General features: G+C 38.1%; 1 protein-coding gene across 3 annotated transcripts in view; it reads left to right on the forward strand.

The window, feature by feature from the left end:
* Nucleotides 1-26845, forward strand: part of LOC149565731 (uncharacterized) — a 228421-nt gene that overhangs the window by 54421 nt on the left and 147155 nt on the right. For all 3 annotated transcript variants that reach the window (XM_089819227.1, XM_089819226.1, XM_089819228.1), the window contains exon 3: nt 22680-22751. In XM_089819227.1, coding sequence (XP_089675353.1) covers nt 22680-22751 — 72 coding nt within the window. The remainder of the gene's footprint in view (nt 1-22679; nt 22752-26845) is intronic.

Genomic DNA, 26845 nt, shown 5'->3' on the forward strand with positions numbered 1-26845 from the left:
CAAGGAAGGGAATATGAACATCCATTGCACATTAAATGCATTTTAATGTTTGCTGGGCTGATTGGAGGCAAGATAATTGGTGGGTAGGCTGTGTGGTTGGTGAGGATTAGCATCTTCCTTTGGTGCAGTTTTTGCACTTCACTTACGGTTCATTCACTTGCAGCGTAGTTTCTACTGTTGTCTATCAGGTCAGAGTTTGTAAAGTTTATATCTTGGAAATTTTGTAACAGATTTCTTCTTCCAATTGCTTATGTATTCTCAGTCAAACATGGGGATGCGTTGCCCCGCCAAAACCGGGCCGCACCGGAGATAGGGGGACTCCACTTCGGAGTGTTGGGCAGCGCCACTCTAAGCGCCACCTTCGCTGGAGACGGTGAGACATCCCTGCATCCCTTGTGGGTGCGGGGGGATGCTTGGATGTCTCCCATGACAAATGCATGGGGCAAATTAAAAAAATATAAAATATGTATTATTTTAATATTTTTTGTTCCTATATTTGTTATAATGGGATGTGGGCTCCATTCCTTCCTCCTCCTTTGATCAAAAACCTTCTATTCTTCATTTTGTTCCACATTTGCATTTCTCATTGCCTATAACAGCAAGAAGAAGAGTGAAGAGCTGACATAAGGATTTATGCAACAGTCAAGAAAGTTTTTGCAAGTGAAAAATGAGAGTGTAGGAGCAAAAGAAGAGGAGGGGAAGGTTTAGCATCTTGTTGAAGGAGTTTTTCAAGCAAAAGTAAGGTTTTTAGACTTATTTTTTTGATTTTTAAATGCATGTTTATAAATTATTATTCAATGTTTTTAGTTTTAAATGTGTTTTGTTTCATTTTGTTATCATTCATTCATTGAATCATTTATAAATAATAGATTAAGATTCTTGATGTTCCATATTAGTGTCTTATAGATTTTTGTTAGTTTCAAATTTTAGAAAGTTTAAAGTAGGGCATAGGTTGAAAGTTTGTTTATTAAATGTTTTTTCTTTTCATTTTGTGAAACATAGTGTCAAAATGAGTTCCCACATGGATTCTCATAGTGACGATGAGATGAAAATTCATTTGGATAGTGGCAGTGAATCAGAATAGGAACCTGAGCATGAGGTTGACCATGATGATGACACCGTTGAGAGGGCTGAGCATGAGAGTGACATTGGGGCTGGGCCAAATCAGCAAGGGACCCAAACTAGTTCAACTTCCAGGTAGTGCATCTCAACTACTTGGTAATTAATCTATTGATTGCCCCTCCCCATGTTTGGCACAGTGGGCTAGGGGTAAGTTTGATCCAATATCTTCTCTAAAACAATTTGCCACTAGAATAACAAGCTGATCAGCATTAGGTGGTACAAGAAAGTGGAGATGCAATCTTTGTGTTGATGAATGGTATGGTAGCTTCACTAGAGGGAATGTACACCTTCTCTTTTGGATGGGTAAAGGTGTTGGACCATGTAAGTTTTTGAGTGAACCCAAAAACATGCACTTGGGAATTGAATTCAGCAAGCTTTGGGGAGTTCCAGAGGACTTGGGCATTCCAGTGCGTACTACCTTGGCTGGTAGGCAACAGATTCAGACTATACAATAGGTGCATGAGCAACAAATATAGGGGCAGCAACATAGACACATGTCTTCTTTTTAGACCACAGTATAGAGCTTTAGATACTACGTTGCTAGGGGTGGCCTCCACACCTTCTTCTACTTATAGCTCTATGGGTGTAGTAATAGCCTAGTCGAGCAAGGGGAAACGCAGGGCACAGTCTAGTGACAACAACCACATAGTAGATTTGTTTGCAGCCTAGATGAGAGAGAAGTTAGATGCATGCATTGGGAGATGCTATTTACCAATGGCATTCCACTTCATATTGCTCGGTCTCCTTATTTTAAGGAGGCATTTCAGAAAGTAGCGAAGGTGGGGTTACCATCATATGTGCCACTAGGTGAGCACAAATTGAGGACTAAAATCTTGGATGATGAGTATTCCAAGATTAGTGAGGCCATGGAGAGCATGAGGACTATTTGGGAGGATTCAAGGTGCAACATTATCATGGATTGGTGGATGGACCTTAGACACCATCCATTCATCAATGTCATAGTCACATGTATAGAGGGCCCATACTTTCGTAGGCGGTTGATTGTTCAAGGCATCAAAAGGATGCTGCTTTTCAGTTTCAGAATCTTCGGGAAGCCATTGAGGAGATTGGGCCACAAAATGTGGTCCAAGTAGTGATAGATGCAGCTCATGTGTGTAGAGCTGTAGGGAGGCTTGTTGAGGTCACATATAAGCATATTTGGTAGACTCCTTGTTGTGTGCAATCTATGAACAATGCTCTAAAGGACATGGGAGTGGTGAGTTATGCTAGAGATGTGCAAATGTATATTTGCAACCACCACATCTCACATGCACTATTTAGGAGCTTCGCCAAGAAGAAGTTCCCAAAGTTAGTTGAGACACAGTATGCATCCTATTTCATTCTCTTGGAGAGAATGCTTGAGTTGTAGGAGCCACTGCAACTAATGGTTATGATGAATAAATGGAATAGGTGGGATAGTTCCAGGTTAGAGTAGGGGATGAGGGTGAAGGAAATAGTTAAGAATGATGTATTTTGGAGCGAGGCAAAATACATTGTCTCTATCATCAAGCCAATCTTTGAGATGATTAGGTATGAAGATGTGGATGCGCCTACACTTGGAGAGGTGTACAAGTGCATTGATTCTATGCTTGGGAAGATGAGGGTAGTTGTGCGGGAGGACTACACATTAGGCTTCTACAATGATCACATTTGGCCTATTATTCATTGTAGATGGGACAAACCTTAACACACCCTTACACATGGATGTATATACATTGAATCCGAAGTGGTACATGAGTAGGCTTGGTAGAGTTGCACCACTTCACGATGATGAGGTGATTTATATTATAATTTATTAAATAACACTACTCATTTTAATCATCTTTATATCTTAGACTCTTATCATTTTATAAATCATTTACATTACTAGCATCTTGATTCTTCTATTTGCTAATAATTTCTACTTTTTAATTTTTTCAGGTGAAGGAAGGGTTCTTCAAGTGCGTAGATAGGATGTATGACCCTGAGACAACAGCTAAGGTTCGCACCGAGTGGACCAAATTTGCTACTCTTAGGGGTTACACTCAAGTGGCAAAGGTGGATAACAAGACTATGTCACAAGAGGATCCCATTTTGTGGTGGTAAGCTCATGGACCCAAATCTACAACCACTACACTAGTTATTTGTTTTCTGTCCCAGGTACTTAGTTCCTCATCTTGAACCTATGTAAGTTTTCACTTCTCAAGTTTTCAATGATCATTGTTCAACTTCTAATTCCCAAGTCTCACATTGGCCAATTGTTTTTCATCTTACGTTTGTAGTTCCTCAACTTTTGAGAGGAATTGGTCTACACATAGCTTCATCCACTCTCTTAAGAAGAATGGACTTACCTCTTAGAAAGTAGGGAAGCTAGTAGCTGTACACAATGTGTTGCATATCAATGACCGCAAGACACGTGTGTACAAGGAGAGCCCAACATCACGATGGGATGTAGAGCCTGAGGAGCCATCACAGATTGATGAGGAGGATGCTTTAGATCCAGCCACAGGGCTAGTTGGTGTTCACTTTTCGGCTCTTGATCTTGGAGACATTGATAGTTCCAGTAGCGATGAGTCTTACCTTCCAGGGGATCATCATTGATCATTCATTTGGCATTTTGATTTGGACTCTTGGAGACTTATAGTTTTTGTTTGCATTATATACTTTACTAATTATTTTGATATCATGATTCATGACACTTGATACTTATTGTAATCATCTTTATAATGTCACGACTCATATGATCATTGATTACCTAGTAGATACTCATACTATTGATCTGGTATATTTTATAAATTTAAAATTATGTAATTTGACACTCTTTCATTTGCTGATGTTCAATGTTCATTGTTTGATCATGAATCATGATGTTCTAGTTCAAAAATTCAATGCAATGTTCAATGTTTAAGTTTTTTTACATCTTTACATCTTATATTGTAGTACATCTTTTCATAATTAGCATTTCAAGTACTATATATATAGTATATACACCCCTACTCCCCTTGCCACCCCCCCTTCCCCCACCACTGTTCCCCCAACGTCGCCAAATCAAAGCCCTTCTGCTCCCCCATCTCGGAAACTTGTCCCGTCATCATGACACCCCTGTCCCGGAGGGCGGTGTAACTATGTGTATTCTGTATTATTGCAATTGCTTTTGTACTGAGAATATAGTATTTTCTATAGGTCACCATCGAACATTGTCAATTATTTCTTATGCAAATGTCAAATTTGTTGTTTAAAACAATAGTAGCTAGGAGATGCCTCACCAACTTCCTCGTACATTTCCAGTATTGGAGACTCCATCAGCAACATCTTTTGGACACATCTCCGGCACCAGAGACTCCATTAATGACCTCTTTGTTTATAGATGTCCCTTATGATGACTGCATAGTCTCCTACAAAAAAACAAAAGAAGCTACCATTTCCCATGTCTTTCACGAAACTCAGTGTTGGTTAACAGTTTGTTCTTCTTCTTTCTCCAAACGAGATCTTTTGGTCTTTTGCCTAGTGGGTGAAAAATACCTTGATTACTAACAGATGAGAAGCTTTATACTTTTTATAGTTCCATTTGAATTGTAAAGTACAACTCCCTTATAGTGAATGATATGCAATGAATATGCTTATGTTTCCTATCTAACAGGGGTATAATCTTAACATGAGAGCAAGAGAGGTGATAACCGAGTCTTTTATGTCTTCCATATTGATAAAAGACTCAGACAAAAATGGGTCTGCAATTGAATTTCATCCACCCACAACCATGAATGGGCTGAACCTTAACTTCCTAATTTAACATGCAACTAGTATGCTTCTATATGCACATGACTCATTTAACATGATTGATTAAATCCTAGACATGCAACCGAATGATGAAAGAAAGCCAATTGAATTGCAGTAACACTCAAATTACTAATAACTTCGGATTGAAAGAAAGATTGAACTCTGTTTCGAATTCAAACCCATTCCACAATTGACATTCATCCATCACATGTAAAACTAAAAAGTTACTACTTGAACAACAAACTTTGGTACAACTCTTGAGACTCACTTAGTTGTCTCAATAATAAGGGGAGAATTCACACCGAAATTTGCTAATCCTTCTATTAGATTTCAAAATAGTACTTATAAGTCCTTTAACTTCTGACTGTTACAAAATCACATTTCTTGGATAAAAAGAATAAAAGGGGGACGAAGAAGAGGCATTTGTCAATTTTGGTAGAACAATGATTATGAAAGATTAGGAAGTAGGAACGTTAATATTTCCTCCGCTGGCATTTTGGGTGTTTTCTTAGTTTGATTGATGGGCTTCTATGACGACGTGTTTCATATGTGTGAAGTGATTGAAGTCGTAAGCAAAACACGTCGTCAGGATAGGATAATACGTAATGCTAACCATTGCGACGTGGCAGTATCATGGGCTCCCATAGCGTCTCATGAGTTCTTTTCCCAAACTTCTCCTGAAATTAATATGAAACGTTGATCTTAAATGAGATCAATGGATCCCAATGTGTTTGTTGACCATGCACGCAAAGTTTGCTGTCGAGGTATCTTGGAAAGAGTATTTTGACCCTTCTAGTTACTTTATCGTGGATGATCAAAACGCTCCTACTTGTGGGGGTGAAGGGGCTTTGCTACTTTTCTGAATAGTTTAGAAGCTTGAACTAGGAAAGCCTAAGATCTCAATGAGAAGTGGCTTGACTAAAATTCCAAACTAGACTTGGGCAATTTTGGACTCGGATAAAACATGATACTATGTGCAAAATAAGGAGGGACCAAATGGGGGCAACAACTTGCTCTGACTAGGGACTTAGGCATGCAAGTGTGTAAGCAATGGACCTAGAGATCTCTAGTATCAAAAAATAGGAAATCGATAGGACACATCAAGAACATGACAAACAAAACAAAAAAGACTAGCGACACAACAAAGCAACAGAAAGGAAAAACACAAAAGCAACTAACCACTAGCTATAAGGAAAGGGTTGCTTGCTTCTTTAGATTTGATAGAACTTCAGGTTTTGGCAATGGCTAGTGCTGAATCTACTGGGCAGTAGAGTCAATAATTTGAGTGTAGGGAGTTGCAGTGGAGTGGGTGGTGGGGAAGTAGGGCAACAAACAAAACTCGAGACTAATCAACAAGAACAGAGCTAAACTACGCAGGACAAAATTTCTAAAGCAAGGACATATTTATAGATATACACAAACACATGAAAAGTCCCACCATAAGAACCAGAAACCGTAATTACTCACACGAAACCATCCACTAGTTGAGAGAAGTAGGAGTCTTTTCAAAATAATAGACTGTGCCTCAATGGAATAGCCCCAAACCAATGCTCTCTAACGACTTCATTAATTTTGTAGATTATATTGGTAGCATGCAGGAATTGCCTGAATAACCGTTTATGCCCAAAAAGCCATTCTTCATCATAAACCTTTGTATCTCCCAGCTCTTTCTATGGTATTCTCCTAATAAGTCCCTACTCTAAATTGAAAAAATTATGGATAGGAACTTCTTCAAGAGAAATGGCACGATTCTTACTGCCGCTGCTAGCAAAACTTTCACTCTTCACATGGACTTTAACTTCATGAATTTGAGGAAAGAAAGACATTTCCTCTATCATAGGATCAAATCTTGGGTAGATATCTGCCTCATTTCTATGAGGAATCAAACTATCATCAAATGTCCTATGCATTCCGTCTTTTCTTTCCGCCAATGTATGATAACATTTTTCAGCATCATTCTCACAATTTAAACCAGCAAAATTACACACAGAGGAATGGGAATAAGGTTCATCCATCAACATCTCTTCTTCAACTTGGTTTAGATTAATACTTGAACCATCCTGAGAGAAGTTCTCTGTTTTGAGAGATGATACGAATCCAGAAATGATCTCTTCTTCTTAACAAAGGAGAGTGTTATTCATTATTGGCACCGAGTTATCCATAGGCTGAAAGTTAACTTCAGGATTTCTTTCTTCAACCAGAATTTCATCATGAGAAAGAACCTTGCCAATGTGTAATTTTACCTTGTCTTCACCATCAACTTCATTTTTCAATTGGCAAGATTCTTCTACAGACCGATTACAGATTTCTAAACACGAAGAATCATCTTCAGCTATCTTTTCAATAGAGATCAAAGCTTCAACTTCTGATTGCACATCATTCTTAAAGTTTTCACCAACAGAATACTCCAAAGCAAGATGGTTATCATTATAATTAAACTTGGGACTTTATATCAGAAGAAAATAAAGATTCAGACAAACCTTTGTCATTTATTAAAGACCAATGAAAGACCACAAAGATGGTCTAAGGGATTGCTAGAGCAGAACAAGAGAAGTCAACCAACAACGGGAACACTAGATAGTACCTTGGGAAAAGTAGAAGAAAACAAAAGCAAGAGAAGGGAGCAACAACCATCAATAAGCTAGGCATACCCTACATTGGAGAAGAAACCCAAAACCATAGGATATTGATGAGGAAGAGAGAAAGAGCTGCTGGAAGTGGACAGCTTATGTTGCATGTAACTCCTTCAAGGTCTCACTGACTTGATGTGTAAGGTCTGAGATTGAATCTGTAAGGTGTGGTCCTAAAGCCTTGTGGTCTTTTGAAGATTAAGGGGTAGGCAACGTTGATCAGTGTACTTGAAGAAGTATGAGAGAGACCAATACCCTCTGAATAGATAATAGAAACTCCTTCTAACCTCATAATAAATGGGGCAACAAAAAATAGTAGATCTCCATCTTAGCCTCTCCCATGTCACAAATTGTCAGATTCTGTCTTCTCTATCAATTTGATGATCCATTTGAATTCAAAGCTAATGAGAGCCGACTTTAAAAGAGCCTAAGGAGATGCAAAGCATGTGTGTCAAATGTTGAGAGAGGTCTCGACACACAATAACCCCATCTTGTATTATTATTATTAAACTGCTTTGCATAAAAGAACATCATCAACTGTAGCTCCCCTTGAGGTTTGACCTAAGTCGTACAGATATATCGCCTGTAGATGTCCATCCTGATGTACCCATTCAACTTATGATAGGAAGGGAGGAGATGAGTAGGGCTATCTAAGGAGTACTAGAAAGGAGGAAGGCGATCCATCTTGATCCCCAGAGACCTTAGCAAAGTAGACACCTGGCCATACCAACATTGGGCTCAACCAATGGAGTCGGTACCCACAATCGCCTTTGAGGAGTGATAGGCATAGTAAGAATATGTGTACTACCCCTTAGTTGAATTGGTGAAGCACTGAAGATGATGGAGGAATAGAACCATGTCAAAGATGGCCTTGAGTTGGAGAGGATGCACCCCAAAGTCGGTCAAATTGATACAATGAGTAGTAGATTGGTGACATCTAATGACATGCTTGAGAAGAAGGGTAATCCAAATGTGAAGGCCCCTAGATCATGGAACTATAAAGCAGGATTAGTTTGACCAAGGTGTCCAAAAGAGCCAACTTGGACGTGGTATTCTAAAAGTGATATTCGAAGTGTTGTCTCTCAAGCAGAGAAAGGGACTCATACCCCTTGCTAATGCGGGGTTGTATGGTAGGTCTCATCTTGAAACAGGGACCAAAAAACTTGATTCCTAAATATGTGTAAGAAGAAGACATCTCAACTTATGCTTCCTATGAAAAGAAGTGGAGGTGAGAGGTCTTCAAGCCATTGAAGACCAATACTTGGGTCTTGCCTAGGTTAATCACCACCTGGCTTGAGTTGCAGAAACAAGCCAAATCATCCAGTAGTCGCTGAATACCCTACAAAGAGGAGGGTAAGAGAACTACTTCGCCCACAAAGAGCAAAATGGAGATCAAGGTTTAATGTGAGAAACAATCATCATCCTGGAGTAAGTGCTCTTGGAGGAATGCCTCCATCTCGTTAATGTATATGCCAAATAAGTTATCGAGAGGGGCCAACCTTGCCTTACCTCGATAACGCTCTATATGGGGGTTTGAATAGCTCCGCAGAGTCTTGGATCTGCCCACCACGCTTTTATACAACCTCCAAATGGTAGTCAAAAGAATCTTAGAAATCCCTATGTCTCTATGTCTCTGAAAAAGAGCCACCCAAGGAACAAAATTAATGCTTTGTGAAAGTCCATGAAGCAACAATAAACCTACGCAGAGCTATGCCGAGCCTCCTCAATGGTAGCTCGTAGAGTCGAAGTGTGGTCCATAGTCTAAAAGTTGGCCTGAAAACTAGCCTACCCTCTCACCCTAAAATGATGTTGATAAAGCTCCTTGGAAAGAATGGTGTGCAACACTATAGCATATAGCTTGGAGAATGTATGCCTGACCATAATGGTCTTGTAGTTGTTGGGATTTGAAGTTGACTTGACCTTGTGAATTGGGTGAATAATATGCCACGACCAAGAAGGGGGGAAATCAGTAAACAACACCATGTTAAAGAGCACTGTGAAGAAGGGGCCCAAAACCATAATGCTAAGATTGACGAGTTCCACCTAGAATGCTTCCTAATCCACAACCCTGTTATTGCTCATGGATTTGACAACCTTATTGATGATGAAGAAGGTGACAAGATGGCCATGCAATAGGGAAATGAGGATGGGGAGTTGGCTAGGAATTTTTAAAGGGTGGACATGTGCAAGACCGAAGAGATGGTGTAATGTTCCCCATCTTTTAGACCCTCAATGGAGTTCTTAGCTTTTCATTCTCCAAAGCCTAAGTGGAGAAATAAGGAGAAATAAATTAAATTAAAGTCAATAAATAAATAAATCTAAAGGTGATTTTATATTCAATAGATTTAATTTTATAGAAGCACCACTAATTATTGTATTGGAAAGGGGGGAGCTTCTAGAGAGTGCATTTTCTACAAGCACAACTAATTATTGTATTGGAATCGGGGAAGCTTCTAGAGGGTGCAATTAAATAATATTTTATTTCCTTCTAGAAGGGTGAAGGAAAAGAATAAATAAAGGTGAGAGCTTCATTGTTAGGCATCTGATTATTGTCAATTGCATTTGATATAAACTTGGGAGAAGAAACTGAGGGTTTCTGATTTCAGTTAGCCATTGGAGAGCATCAATTCTTTAGTGTTGCAACCATTTGAGGTGGTGAAATATCTACTGAATTTGGCGTTCAAGAGACCTTCATTCTGGAATTCTATTTGTGCTTAAATTGGAGAATACATTTATTGCTGACTGCTACAGTGTTGTGAACAGTGACGTGAATAGTGACGTGAACAGTGCCGCGCTACAGTACTTGGCTTGATTATGATTGCAATTTCATCTCCATTCTTGGGCAGCACTATTGTCAAGTTCCTCTAGCAACTATTAGTAGTTAACATTATAATCTTAGGAATATAATTTTGCTGTTGTAAGTGATAACTCAGAATTAGATTTGGCATTTCTGTAGTCATTATTGTGAGCCTATTTGTCTTGGCAAATTCATAGCAACATTGTACATGGGAATGAATTCAATAAAGGAGATATATGTTGCATACCACTTGTTTGACGAAATGTCCATCTAATAGCATATATGATCAGTATAATAGTTGTATGCCAATTGTTTGTCAAAATGTTAGTTGGTTGTAGGTATGCATTCCATATCTAGTTTCCATGTATATGCATTGGGAATACCAAAAGGAACTACACTTGCATATTAGTTCATTTTAAGAGGTATTGTAATATCATTTGCAAACATTCTAAATTTCTTAGCATCATTCAAACTATATCAAACAATCTAAAACACAAAAATATCATAAAAGAGAAAGGCAGCATACAAGTGTGTGACAATATTCCTTGAGCTAAAATCAGTTAGTTTGGACAAGGGATATTACAGATGGGATCCAACTTGGGGTTAGAGGGTGACGGGGAAAAGGGTGCGCCAAAAAGACTCAGGGGATTGCAAAAGTGAGGTGCAAAGGGATATACATTGCATTGTGATGAACAACTACATTTAATGGTAGAGAAAGTAGCGGTAGGAGAGTTTTTACTAGGTGAATGTGGGGGTATGGATGGAAGAGGCATAAAGAAATGAACTGTGGAATGACTTACAATCCTCTTCATACTACTGGTTTTTAGGGAAGGCACTCTTACGTTTGGGATTGTTTGAAAATGAGGATGACCGATGAGGGATGTAGAGGGGGGAAAATTCCCAGAGTGCGACAAAAAGGCAATCAACCATGGTAGAGGCACACCCAGTGGAAGAAGGGATCGAGGGGAGGAGTCATTTGAGGTAGAGGGTGAAGAGGTCCTTCTCATCATCTTCAAAGGAAATGGAAGTGCAAGTGGGAGACAATGCTCGAAAGTAGGAGCGAGATGGGGAGGTGTGTGGGAGGGGGTAGGGGAGACCCTGAGGGTAACACTAAGGAGGGCATGGTCAACCAAGGGGAGTTTGGAGATGGTGAAGTGGCTTATGGAAGGAATGAGAGTGGCATAAGAAAGTGAATAGTCCACAACGCTTACACCCCACAAGGAATCCAACAAGTGAACAATTCGGACCTAGGAAAACAAAAGAGACCATTAAGAATTGCTAAGTTTGACGACTCCCACAATTAGAACAAATGACAACTGTATCTCGTGAAGGGTCCCTTGCTGTTCGTTGAAGAAGGACGACGAATCAGACTCATTGGTACGAAACGAATCTATCACTTGGTCATTGTAATGTCCCTTTCTCGAATAGGATTTAATAATAAATAAATAATTAGGTAATATAATCTATCCAATAGATAATAGCAAAGAAGATTTTAATAAATAAATAATAATATTAAATAAAAAGATAATTAAATGAATAATATAATGTAACAATATAATTATAATATATTTAAATCTATTGATAATATGAAGATGAAATAAAATAAGTTAATTATCAATAATTATTAATAATTAATACTAATAAAATTAAATAAATATAAAAAAATAAAAATAAAAATAAAATAATAAAATAAAAATAAAACATAATTAAACTTAATTAAATGAAGGGTCAAGAGGCATGAAAGGAAAAGTTGTGAGTCCTTTGAAAATGACATATAAAAAGGGAGAAGAGAACTTCATTTGGAGCGGGGAGAAAAAGGAAGAAAAAGGAGTATAAGAATTAATAAAGAATATTAAATCTGAAAGGTTGTGACCCTTCCAAAGTGAAATTGTGAAACAATAATGAAGTTTGGTGACTCTTTAGAGCAATAGTAATTGTAAAAAGATTGTGACCATTGCAAAGGGCACATATGCTAAAGAGGTGTAACTCTTCTCCACCTTGGAAGATATAAAGGAAGAATGTTTCATTTGTGAGATATGGAGGGGAGAGAAATTTGGGGAATAATATATTACTCTCAAAGGCCATAAGGAAAAGTGGTGAGTCAATTCTAATGAAAGGTGGTGACGTTTCCAATAAAGAAGATTTCATTCTAAGACAAAAAGGAACAACAATAAAAGATTATTAATCAAATTTTGAGAGCAAAGCAAAAGTAAATAGTAATCTTGAAAGGGGATATTATAGTAGTATCAAAGCATGATCCCGCCATCCTGAAGGGTAAAAGATAATCAGTGAATCATCAAATAAGAAAGTATTTAATGGAATATTCATCATTCAATTTCAAGAGAAGTGATAATATTATCATTCAATATTAGACAACAAAACAACATGAAGGTTTGACAAGTCTCCATTTCTGAAAAAGACACACATATCGTTGCAATGATATCTATTAAGAGAAATGCTAGAGAATGAAATAGAAGGAATGATGTAATATAAATAAATAATGATAATTATGGAGCAACATCTTGAACTAAAAGTCAAAAAAGTTAGTGTCGATATTTATGATGTCTCAAGAAGGATTAGTATGATTTCCATTTGAGCAAAGAACAGCATTAAGGATTTTTTATAGTTTGCAAAAGATGCCTTTTTTATCAAGGCAGCGGTAGCAATTAAAGAATACATGTTTGTCAGGATCAAGTGGAAATTAAAAGGAAAAGAGGTTGTGTTACATAAAGAAATATTTCTTCAATACACCAACAAATGTTAAGAAAGGTATATGCAAATTTCTATAAAGGAATCATGAGGAGTTCTATAGCATATTGGAATAGATTATTATCAAATTTCTGAAAGAAAGAATATGCCAATTTGAGGAAGTGAAGCAATGAAAAAAAATGACATATAAGATAGAATTATGAAACCATTGAGACACAGTAAAGAGACTTATGAAGTGAATTACAAAGTGTATTTGAGAAAGGTCCTTAGAAAGTTTTATAGGAAGATTTAATGAAGAACTAATGAGTGTCGAAGATTGAAGTAAACAAGAGCTATACATGAAATCATTTGAGGATGTTAGTGAACAGAATGTCCTTTTTACCAATTATCAGATTTAGTCTATGCCCAACTTTATAACAGGAACAATGACCATTCACAACAGTTGAGAAAGTGTCATTTTATCTACCCTTCTCTCTGAATTTTCCTAAGGTACAGCTCCCTTGTCAATTTTACAATAAATTCAATATTATTTTTACACTTTTTCCTGAAAGTGCCTAAGGATCTCTCAATTGCTCTTGGGCAATGTGGTAAGAAACAACACAAACCTTCAAAATAAATGATTGAATATAAACTTAAAATACATATGAAATCCACTTCAAAGAATGAATCTTCATCACAAAATGCGACATGAATCAAGAACTAAACTAATTGAACTTACAAGAAGAGAATAGTGATCAAAATTTTCGAATTGCTAAACCACATTCACAAAGTAATGATAATCCGACTCTTTGAACACCAAGTTTCAAAGTGTAAACTTGAAATTCTTTATATATGTATATAACACTTACATGCACAAAGTCTTGGAAAGCAAAAACATCCATATACTATCTCAGATCACTGTTTTTCTTTTTAAAATTATCAAAGTCTATAACATCTACTATTATTTATCTCTTTGCTACTTCCTATTACTTGCTTCCAAAAAAGAATAGTCAAATGCCCCAACATTTATAGTTTTTCAAACTTGAAAGAGCCTCCATGAAAACCCAGCTCTTTTGGTTACAAGGAGTAACCATTATAAAATGAAAGAGTAGTTAAACAAAAAAAGGCGCTGAAAGGTAAACAGTTCAGTTTCCAGCATCTTCGTCGGTTTTGTCTTCCTCTCCTACAGTTTGGCGCACGAGCTTCCAACTCCGAAACGTGGCCATGAATTCTTGCGTCGCATGCGAATGGGGATTCTTCAAGCTCATTAATCAGGCTTTGCACGCATCTTTTTGCCACCTGTACTCTTTCATTTTGAGGCTTTGACATGGCATCAGGTTTTTGTTCAGGCGCAGCATGGACTCAATACTTGCTAATGCGGAGAAATCCTCAGCCTTAGCCAGCTCACTATCTCTGATTTGTTCAACTGCTTCCTTGAAGCTCTTTGTTAACACATCAGCATCCATATTCCCTTCGTCGAACTGCAAGACACCTGTTGGATTCACAATTTTCATATCTTTTATGAGCTCTTCATGCATCTCTGTGATCCGGTTTTCAATGCCTTGTAGTTCTTTGATTGTTTCTCTATAGATAGCCTCTTTCCAGTGCATATTGTTCTTCAGGACAAATAGCATGCACGGGTCTACATTCTTCATAGGATTTTTGTTCAGGAATTTGGGAACTCCAAAATGTTCTACTTCTGTTATTTGGAAAACCATTGCTTGGCAGCGCGCTAGCTCTGTCTCCCATCCTGGGACCAAGGTTTGAATTTCACCTAGCAGCGTTTCACCCTCTGTGTAGACACTAGTAAATTCAGAGATAAATTTATTGCCTTCTTTAATTATACTATTTACCCAGCTTCCCATGGCGTTAGTTAGCAACTTGCCTTTCTGCACTTGCCTCATTAACTGTTGACTCTCAGCCGAATTGGGATCAAACGGCTGTGAAACCTGTACGACTGGCGAAGCTCCAAGATTGATCAGAGAGTCGATGTACGCAGCCATGGTTGTTATCATCCCCTTCAATTCTTTCTTTTCCTTACTATCCTTTTCTGACTGCGTGAGCATGTGATCAGCAAAAAACTTAAAGAAATTGTTACCAGTACTCTTGTTGATAGTACCCAATTCAATCGAAGTGACCTTGAATCCTTCCTCCTCAACATCTCCAGATTCTTTCTTTTGCTTATAGGTGGCCACTTCCGCAATGATTTTCCCTGTCGCTGGATCCTTGGTCAGATAAGCATCTGTCTTTGTTTTCTTTTCCTTCGAGCCTCTGACTGCATATCTTGTGACTATATCCTTCATCGCCGTAGACACCGGTTGGAGACTCCTTTTCTTACTGATTGAACTTGACAGCCATGAAGGAATGGTAGGACTCACAGGCATCATTTGAGCGTCTCTGATCGGAGTCAGAAACTTAGGTTGGTCTGTCCTAGGAGCTTCAATAACCTGAACATCGCCATCTCCTCCGTCAGAGAAAAGCAGCCCATCACCCGAATCTTGCCCTTGGGATGCCATCTCTTGCTTCTGGGCTTTGAGTCGCTTCAAGGCTTCTGACTTGGATTGGGACCTTGTCTTAAGAGCCGTAGTTTGTAATCGGGGAGGAGACTTTTCCTTTGCATCCGGAATAGATGTGTTACCTGCAATAGGAGAAAATGAAATGTCAGAAAGAAGTGGTTCAAGGGAAGAAGTCACCTTAGCAGGAGGTTCATTGACGATTCTTCGGGCCCTTTTCTGTAACCAATCATCCGTGTAGGTAAGTATGAACCTAGCCCTTCGATTAATGTCATCTTCTTCATTCTTGTGCCAATCAACTGTTAAGGACTTTGTTTCATTTGGTTCTTTCCAACCAGGTTCAACCATGTCTGAACCATCATCATCTACTCCTATATTGAATTTCAATTTGAAAGAATTAATCTGTTGCAAGGTCAGCCTTGAATGATCCCTTTTTAGAACTTCTTCCTCATTCTTGCAATCTCTCCAAAGATCTTCTAAATGTGGTGTGGCTGGAGGATGAACTTCAAGGCCAAGAACTTGGGCTGCATACCCCTTACTGTCGAAATTTCTCATGCTATGATAGAAACCTAGGTTGAACCCGAGTAGATTGCTTCCAATGATGGAAGCGTTATCCATACTATTGCAAACGAATGAACCCAATTTGACAGAGAAGGCCATTTCCCAATTCTCCTGTGGTAGGTTATCTTTGATAACAGAAAAGAGCTGCCTGCATAACTCAGCTAACACAAAGCAATCTAGGGCATACCGGGGTAACTTCACAAGTTCATCATCGAATCCACCGATCCTCAAATACATGAACCTGGGGAATTGGATAAAGAAGCTCCCATATTGTTGAACCAACCTCTGCGCCTTAGGAGAGAGCCTCAAAATCTGTGCCGTTTTCAAAGATACCTGGAAGATACCAGAAGATACCTAGAAGTTGGGACAACTGACATTGTGGCCACTTACCTTCCAATTACTGACGGCAAACCAACATGGCATCAAATCTCTCAGCGTCCTGATGGCGCAACCAGTAACTATTGGAACACAGCCATTCCTACTCGATTTTGTCGTCATCCTGCTGAAGGGGAGAGGATATGATGCCATTCGAGGCCGTAGATGCTTGTACAAGTAAAGGTTAAGTATGACTGGAAGAAGAATACACTATCACTGGAAAGCAAAGGGCAAGAATTCATTATTGATTTAAACACAAATGGTGGGCGAGGAAGCTCTGTCGTCTGATTCCGAAGAAGAGGATGAAGGAAAGCAGTGAATGGAACTAGATCCGGAAGGAGTCCTATGGTTGGAAGGTGGATTGACGGACGATGATTTGGATTCGCGGAACGGATTATTTCACGGGCAGATGGAGGATTATGAGCTATTCCAGAGCTGTAACATACTAATGATAGAGGAAGGGCAAAGCGGAGACGAATTTCCAAAAGAGTTCAGGGAAATAAAAGAAAGGGGCACACTGTTGGATGAAACACCTGCACATGTATTTGGTGGGGGGAAGCCGATAAGATACGATGAAGCCACAATACAAACCATGACTTTGGGAGATGAGGCTGAACCAAAAAACATACTGGTGGGGGATAATTGGAATCCAGTACTAAAAGCAATGGCATTCAAAATATTCATGGAATAAAAAGATGTATTTGCCTGGACATATAAGGATTTGAAAGGAGTTCCACCGGAGTTGTGTGTTCACCGCATCTCGCTGGTTGTATGTGCATTGCCTGTACGGAAGCTACCTTACAAGATGAATAAAAATTACGCGGCACGGGTTACAAAAGAAATTAACTAAATGCTGGAGGCCGGTATTATCTTTAAGATCCAAACAAGTGAATGGGTGTCACCCATAGTCATATCCTTGGAAAAAGATACCACCCAAATTAGGATATGTGTCGACTTTAGATGTCTCAATGCAGTAATGATCAAGGACCCCTTCCCGATACCATTCACAGACAACATATTGGAATAGGTAGTTGGACATGAGATTTATTCATTTATGGACGGGTTCTCAGGATATAATCAAATTTGCATAGCAGAAGAGGACAAACTGAAAACGACATTTGTGGTAGAAGACGGGGTGTATGCATACAACAGAATGCCATTTGGCTTGTGCAATGCGCCGACTACGTTCCAAAGAATCATACTGCACATTCGACAAAATGTCTATCAGAAATTTCAGAGCATTCCTGGATGGCTAGTCCGTATTTAGCACCGAAGACAAACATCTGGTGGCGTTGGGCGAATGCATGGAAAGGTGTCGAAGGGCGCAACTAGCCTTAAATCCAAAGAAATGCTGATTCATGGTTCCAAAGGGAAGATTTCTAGGACATATAGTTTGTAAGGAGGGACTGAAGGACTGAAAACAGATCCAAACAAACAGTGATCATGGAAATGCAGCCATCTACAAATGTAACGGAGGTAAAGTCATTCTTGGGACACATAGGATATTACAGAAGATTTATCAAAAAATTTGCCAAAGTATCATATCCATTTGACAAATTGACATGCAAAGGGGAACCGTTCAAATGGGACAAGGAATAGGATGAGTCATTTGAAGGGTTGAAGGTATGATTGGCCATAGCACCTATGTTGGCGTATCTAGATTGGAACAAGGAATTTCATGTTCACGTCGATGCATCCAATTATGCAATAGGAGCAACTTTGGTGCAGAAAGACAACCATGGGTTGTATCACTTGATATATTTTGCCAGCCAACTACTGCCAAAAGCAGAACAAAACTATAGTACAACAGAATGGGAAGCCTTAGGAATGGTTTATGCAGTGCAAAAGTTTTGACATTACTTGCTGGCGACATAGTTTGTGTTTTATGTAGACCATTAGGCTCTGTTGTACTTGGTGAATAAACCTGTCATCCAAGGAAGAATCAGTCAATGGCTACTTTTGTTGTAGGAATTCACCTTCAAGATCATTGTACGGCCCGGGAAGCATCATGTCAACTTAGACCATCTGTCACGAATTAAAACAGGTGAACCGACGGATAGAGTGAATGATGATTTTCCTAATGCATAGTTATTTCAAATTGCAGTACTGCCAAAACGGTACATGAATGTTGGGGAGTACCTTTCCACGGGACAACCACCGAAGGATATGCCACAAAATGAAACGCAGAAATTAATAATGAGCCGTACATTTCAATTGATTAATGGATTACTTAACAAAATGGGGCCTGATCACATCTTGCGACGGTGTGTGTTAGAGGGAAAATGCCGAGGGTGTTGAGGAAAGCACATGAGGGTCCAGTAGGAGGACATATGGGACTTGATACCATAGCGCAGAAAATATTGTTGGTAGGACTGTGGTGGCCAACACTGTACAATGACGCACACGAATGGATTGTCGGGTGTGACACTTGCCAAAGGTCTGGAAATCCGTTAAAGAGAGACTTTATGCCGTTGAACCCTTCACATGCGCAAGAATTATTCGAATGATGGGGATTGGATTTCGTGGGACCCTTGAGAGTAAGCCGAAGGCACCGATGCTGATATATAGTTGTAGCTACGAAATACTTAACGAAGTGGGTGGAAGCACAAGCTCTACCGGATAACTCAGTAGTTAGTACAACAAAATTTATATATGAGCAAAAAATCACTCGGTATGGGATTCCACTTCAGATAACGAGTGATTGTAGAGGGCATTTTGTCAATCATGTCATTAAACTGTTAATGACGGAATTCAAGATATATCATTCTCTATCAAGCTCGTACTACCCATGGGCAAACGGACAGGTTGAGGCTATGAACAAGATCCTGGTAGCAATCATCTACAAGTCATGTGTAGTCGAACGTGAAGACTGGGAGGAAAAATTGCCCTATGCCCTCTGGGCATACCGCACGACATACAAGGTGACAACAGGGCACACATTGTTTCAATTGATGTTTGGACAGGAGGCGGTGGTACCAGCAAAATTTATGATATCAAGTTTGAAGATCGCATTGGAGAATAAGCTAGGCGACATGGAAAGCCTGAGGGAAAGGTTGCATAATCTGAACAAATTCGAGAAGAAGCGACTATTGGCACAATGGGCCATGGAGGTAACGCAGAATAGGCGCAAAGCGTGGCATGATAAACACCTGAAACTAAACAGGTTTCAACTGAGAAAGCTAGTGTTGAAGTATGATGAAAAAAACGAAATCAAATCGAGCAAGTTTAAGGTGAAATGGGTCGGGCCATACCAGATCCATGAAGTAGGTGATAACGGAGCAATAAAGTTATGGACACTGAACGGACAGGAAATTCCAGAAACAGTGAATGGTTCCAAGTTGAAAATATATCATGCGCGACCTGTTCCCTCGTCAGCGAATATAGAGGAGTCAACTGCAAGGTTAGCCTCAGAGAGGGTCGCCTAGGAATTTGAGAGGACAACCCTATTAGACAGACAGAGTCAGCTACAGAAGTTGGCAATGGAAAAGGAACAAGTGGCAGTAGGAAAGGCAAAAGAGTTGGAAGAAATTGCAGAGATGATGTAGTCAACTTTAGAGCTCCAAATGGAGGTAGAAGCAGAATTGGAGGTTGGAAAGAGCAAGTCTAAAAGCTGCGGGCAGAGCTGAACGAGTTGAGGATGTGAATGGCCACTACGCCAGGGACGCATCCCTCTGTTTAGTATTTATGTATTGATGTACTTTGGTTATTTTGAGTTTTGTTGTATTGTCGTCCAGAGACGATTGTTCTTTTTGAGGGAGATGATGTTGTCGGTAAAATTGTAAACAGCCGACGGGCCCCTTCGGGAAGGTTCTTGTTATGTAGTCGATAGGCCCTTCGGGAAGGTTATTGTTATGTAACCGATAGACCCCTTCAGGAAGGTTCTTCAGGAAGTATATGTACACCATCCGAGATAATTGTAATCATCATCGAAAGCATATGTAATCTCTTGGGTGTATATGCAAATAAGAAAAGGAGTATTGCTGTTTTTGTCTATTGTTTGTATGCATTAATCTATTTACCCCATACGGTAAACATTTCTTATTGGCCGTACGATCGAGAGAGGGCAATTGATGGTTGTACGGACGGTAAGATGAGTCATATGGTGGAGAATTTCGAAGGGGTACAAACCAGGAGGCCATATAGAGATTGCTAGATGTCGTACGACAGTTAAGATGATCATACAGAGGTGAGGGAGAGAAATGTGTACGGTGTGAGCCTGATATAGCCGTACGGTAGGCCGTACATAGGCTGGTGGAGGATAGGAAGAATGTACGGAGGTGTGGTTTGAGGGTGAAGGATGTACGGCCACAAAAGATGCAATTACAGAGAAGGACAAGAGTGATACAGATGGACATTTGAACCCTACTATGAGAATGTTCACAAACACAGATTTATATAGAATCCTAATACCAAATAATGATGACTTGAATATAGATAATTCCTTCAAGAAATATAAATGCCGAAAGATGGTGCTCTGATTGGCCAGATCCGAGTGAAGTGCTACAGGCGACGGATTAGGGTGAGGGCTGAATCCCATCAAAACTGGAAGAGTCAAATAGGGAAGATCTTTCACTTTCGAAATGACGAACAATGGGGAATCCCAACTAGAATTCGTAGTACAAAGAAATAATCCCAATTGCATACCTAAAGACTACCAACAAGCCGTGCTTAAATATCCGTCGAGAAACTTTTTGAGAGTGTACAAAGATTGCCGACAGCGACACAAACTATAGAAACAAAATAAAAATGGGTCCGAGATATATTAAATCAATCGGCCCATTAACAAGGTTTAATTAAATACATTTATTTTATAATGGGGAGATTACATTGTCACATCGAAACTCTACTCTAATACAAGAAGTGACAACTCAAATTAACGTTAATAGTTGAAGTTTTGGCAATAGGTATCACCCCCAATCATATTGCTACAGCAGTGAGCACAAATGCTTCCTTATAGAGATGATTGCAGCCTCAAATTAACCCTCCAGCAGTATGACAAATATCTCCAACAATCTTCAGCTTCAGCAATATAAAACCCTTCTCTTGAATGCTAATTTCATATCATATGCATTCCAAATTGACATACAACAACATTAATTTGGTGAGTAAACAGAACCAGAATTTAGACACAATTCACTCTATGTTGCAACAACTCAAAGTGTAAACGATATGGAGGAATCATTCCTCTCCCAACTTGCAATGCTGAAACACTCAAAACTTTCACCAAATTCATAAAACCAAAATAACAGGGGATGAACAAGTCCAAGCTAGAGGCTTGCTTTTATATTAATTAAAGCCAAAATCTTCTTCAACACAACAACAATCAATAGCTTCTTCCATACATTTTTCAATTAAATGCAAACTTTGCTTTTGGTTGTGAATTTTTCATTTGTAATAATATAAAATGATAATAATTTACTTCAAAACTTTAATTAATTCCTTGGCATAGGCTTCCATGAATTGATTAAATAATTGGCCTCTTCCAATGATGAGTCAACCCTCAACTTAAGTAAGATTATAAAGTTTAATTATAACTTTATTATAAGCCATTTTAGCGATTTAATAATAATTTGGCCTCTAAAATAATAACTCCCAAAATAATTATCCTTTAAATATGCCATTCTAAATAGGAATCACACCTATTATCTGTCCATGTGACCAAATGCACTTTCCTGAAATAGAAAGGTTCCCTCTCAACCATCACCACACTTGCCTTAAATAGTAGGTTCATGAAACTAAGCCCAAACGAAGTCCAATCTGAGCCAAACGAAGACCAAATCGGAACATAGTGAACTGTGAAGAAGACAAGACCATCTCATAACCAATTCTCTGCCTCAGAAGACCCTTTGTTCACAATAATTAGCCTATGAGGATCACAATGATTGGCTAATCCCTCAAACTCTGATGCTAGCAAAAATGGGGACATTATAGAGACGTACTATATTTTTGCATTAGAAGTCTTCATGAAATTGATTAAAGGAGGTTTTATATACAATCATGCTTTATTTATTGTATAAAAGCACTTTCTCTCTTTAAATAGTTTTTAACTTTTTTCCAATAAGATAAGGTAATTTGATTAATGTCCACATCAGTTTTGGCCTAGTTAGATTTTGTCATACTTTCTTATTATGCTTGTTAAATTATGCAGATGGTTGCCTCGTTATTCAGGAGCATGTAGTTTCTTCTTAATGCATGTATTTTAAATTGCTAAATTGGATCTGTTCCTTTACCATGCAGGTATCTGTACTAAGCATCTCAGCTAATGAAGTTGTGGAGGAGGCCTGTGTCCGCCATAAAGCTGCTCCCATGGTGTTGTTTCTACCTAAGTGCAATATAAATACCTGATTAATTTGTGTTTCTAACTGACTCTCGAATTCTAAATAAGTCCACAATGCATTTCTGTCATGAGTTTTTAACAAAATGGCTGAGCATGTATACATAGCTGATTAGCGAGAATTTTTGCAATTGATTGTTTATTTTTTCAGGTTACTGGTTTCCTTCAATGTAGTCTTAAAATGTAGTCAAACTCATAGAGACCAAATTATTTTTGAATTCTTTGGAATTATTCCTGCTGGCTCTTAGGTTTCTAATTTCCTATTACGCAGTCTTGAAATGTAATCTTAATATAATGGATCAAATTATGTAAATTTTTTTTTTGATAGTATAGTATAGACCTCATTATGATTAAAACTATGAGTTCCTACAGGTAACGTGTTACATTAATGAAAAAGATAGAACACAACTATGAATTACCAATGATATACAAAGTTACAAACAGTATAGACATTATGTGGTAAAAAGGTAAGTGTTTTGGGATTGAGAGGGTTAGTTTATGGCTTCAAAGGAATGAAATAATTAATGCAGCTAACCAGATTTAATGTTGGATTGGTATTTGGGCATCAAAATGTTATTTCTTGTTTTCAACCTGCCCTTATGGTTTGGGGCAGCAGATTATTTAAAGTGATGGCCATTATGTTGGAGTGCATGGTATTGAACAGATAATGTTAATATCAATTCTCTTAAGTTTGCTCCTATGGAACCACCAATTTGTGACTATGGAGAGCAATTTTCTAAGGAGTTGACTATATGACATCTCAATGTTTGGTTGATAGGAGGATTTAAGGATATTAATTGTGTGATTGTCAACAATGCAATGTTGTAAGCAAATGGGATTTTTTAGGCTCTTGGAATCACAATAAAGTAAACCAAACATTTTTTCTTTTTATGAGTTGGCTTTGTTGAGAAGCACTATTCGGGGAGGTAGGAATGTCCCCATTGTCACAAGTACGTTTTCTATGAGTGTTAGCTTAGTTTTGGGGTTGATATGTAGGGAAATGAGATCCTAGCCTAGGAACATAGACTTTGCAAAATATATTGATATTAAGAATGAATGAATTAATTCATCCATTGTTGCAATGAAATTATCCAAATGGCATCGATTGTAATAAACAGACAATTGAATTAATGGAAAATACATCATAAATGGTAATGAATTAAATATTTTCCAATCAAATTTGCATTTGCCCCAGTAAATTATTTTTTACTAAAATTTAAATTGGCAAGTTTGTGATAATTCTCTAGGTTTTGGGGCAATTATTATTTAAAATTTTACAATTAATTATAAGTGATTGTTTTCCTTGTAGTATAAGGAACTCATTTCCCAAAGTGATGAGGTGGTGTTGTCTAGAATGGGATGTCTTCTCATTGGTCCATGTGCCATTCATCCTTATCATGTTATGGATTTGAATTTTCTCATTGGTGGATGAAGGTAGTTCATTTCATTGGTCCACAAGGTGGTGCTTAATGGTAATTGGGTGTGCAATTAATGCTTGTAGTAGGTGGTTATGAAACCTTAAATAGGGACGATGTGGATTAATCTTGGCCTTTGATTTCAAACAATCTTTTTCTTTCGTTGTATTTGAGCTCCCTATACAAGGACTGCTCCTCTCATTGTAAAGAGGGAGTTTTTGGGGATTGTTGCTATTGAACTGCCAATTTTGCTCTACTTTTCATTGTTGTGCCTTGCATGGTGAATTCTTGTGATCAAGTTGGTATGATTACATGGTGATCCATATTTACTCACTCAGTTTAGTATTTCATTTCATGTTGTTTAAAAGTAGTTTAGTGGAATGGAAGTAGTTTGATAGTCACTTGTATGACTCAACAAATCCGGGGCCACTAGCCTCTTGCTGATGGTAGGAGTGCCTTGTGTGGTAAGCCGATCTTTGAATGCACTTAATTCAATTGTTATCCAATCTTTAGTTTAAATCCATTGATGGGTTTGAAGAGGGTATATATTGATTTGAAAACCATTTAAGAATATCCTTAGTAGCTTGCACTAGGTTGGTAGAGTTGTTGACAAGATTACATATAGTAGAGTCCAAGTTCATCCATGATTCCTTGAATTCATAGTAGAAGTAGAAATAGAGGTTAAAGAAGTTGGAGTTGAAGTGGAAAAGTTGAACTATATTTTCATTGCACATTGTAGAATCAAATCTTTAGAAGTGCAAGAGTTGATATCCATTGAATGAATATCGTAAGCCCCTTTGTGATAACAAACATACCACACCATAAAACTGAGTGAGGTCCACGATTAAGAGGGAATCTTGAAGTTATTTCATGATATTACTTTGGAAGTTTAGCATGAGAGTGACCTTATATAAAGAGGATTAAATGTTTGTTGTTTCATCTTGAAACAATGAGTATTCATTTCTGCATGTTGTAGTGGAACAAAACTCACATAAATAGAAATTGATGCTAGGTGGGATGAATAGAATTTAATTCTTGGAACATCTTAGAAAATCAGAGTGTCATTGGTGTGCATACCCTCTATCGTCAGGTCATGAGAAATTGGTGCTAGAGGGAGTGTCTAGACAAATTTTATTTGTAGAGATGTCTACAAGAATGTTCTTTTAAGCTGTATTTGAGATACAAAATCTCTTCAAAAGTAAAAAGTCCAAAGAAAAAAGTGAAAATATTGAAAGATAAAAAAATAAAAGAAGAAAAGTCTTTCAAATGGATAGGCAGGTGGATGTTCTTCCTATTTGGTTTGATTTGAACAAGAGGTTACATTGATGTGATTTGACTCAACTTGCAACACCATGGCAATGTATGATACTTGACACTACTACACATGAGGAGACACATTTTTTGGTTTTCCTTTTGAGGGTGGACTTCACATTATGAGGAATAAATTTTTTTTTTCACAAGTATATGAGCCTATGGTACTTGTCAATTTAGAAGTAGAGTTTCTTGAGTTTAAAGAAGATATCAATAGGAAACTAAGGATTGGATATGGAGGAAACACTTGGTGTACTGTACATCACCTCTCACATTCAAAATTTACTTGTCCATCTTGTCAAGACACCATTCACTTGGTCAAGTTTTAAGTGGGTTGGTATGAAGAAATATCTCTGTGGGGTTGCAAGTATTCATTCCAGCTCCTATGTTGAATGTTTAAGGAAGGTGGCAGTTATCACTCAAGTTGGGAACCAAAATATGAATAAAAAAATCACTTACATCAAGCAAGCATTGTTGGGTATAATGACAATGATAATCAAGAAGAAAAGCTCTCACGCACCACTTCGCTAGAAGGGGTGGACAAGAAAATTTAGTGATAGATTTTATTCATGGAAGGGGAGTCATAGAAGACAACGACCAACATCTTGAAGAACTAGAAGGTGATCATCACAATTTTGAGAAGGTGATCCTTGAACTTTCCCACTTGCTACAAGGACGAACTATAGTTAGAAGATGTAAGGACAATATATGCTACTGAAGGTTCTATAGTCAGAGACAGAAAATTATCTAAGTGTTAGACAATTTTACAGACAGCATAGAGATTGTTCTTTGGTTTAGTAGAAGTTACAGATATATTTGGCATGTGCAAAGTTAAGGGAAGGTATATCACAGTGTCATTATGATGCACCTAAGTTCGCAAGTTCGCACGGTTAGAGTTATAGGCTAAACACTAGTAAAAGAATAGTATGCACAACAAAACAGAGTACAACAAGAAAAGAGGTATAATGTGTTAAGGAATTATTTTGGTCACGAAATAATTACTTATGTTTGTAGGGACGACATCCTAGATGTTTACCCTAAGTCAGTATAACGTGTGTTTGCATTAAGCCAACTCTACAAGATTTTTGTTAAAAGAAATAGTATAAGTAAAGAGTTACTTTATGCAAAGTAGAGAGTGTGTGCCATATGTGATTGATCTGAATATGCAAAATTTATGATATATATGCAAACTATCTTTATGACATGCAAAGTTATCTGAGAGATTCGTGATGCCAATTCTAATGTCAGATCAGACTATGCGAAGTACGTTAGTCAGTGAGTAAGAGGTTTTTGTATCTATCTCTTTTGTATAAAGGCAATATATTGTATAATTGCATGTTAGG

Source organism: Cupressus sempervirens, chromosome 3 (assembly GCF_028749045.1).
Source record: "Cupressus sempervirens isolate cs-2001-9-10 chromosome 3, ASM2874904v1, whole genome shotgun sequence".
NCBI lineage: Eukaryota > Viridiplantae > Streptophyta > Pinopsida > Cupressales > Cupressaceae > Cupressus > Cupressus sempervirens.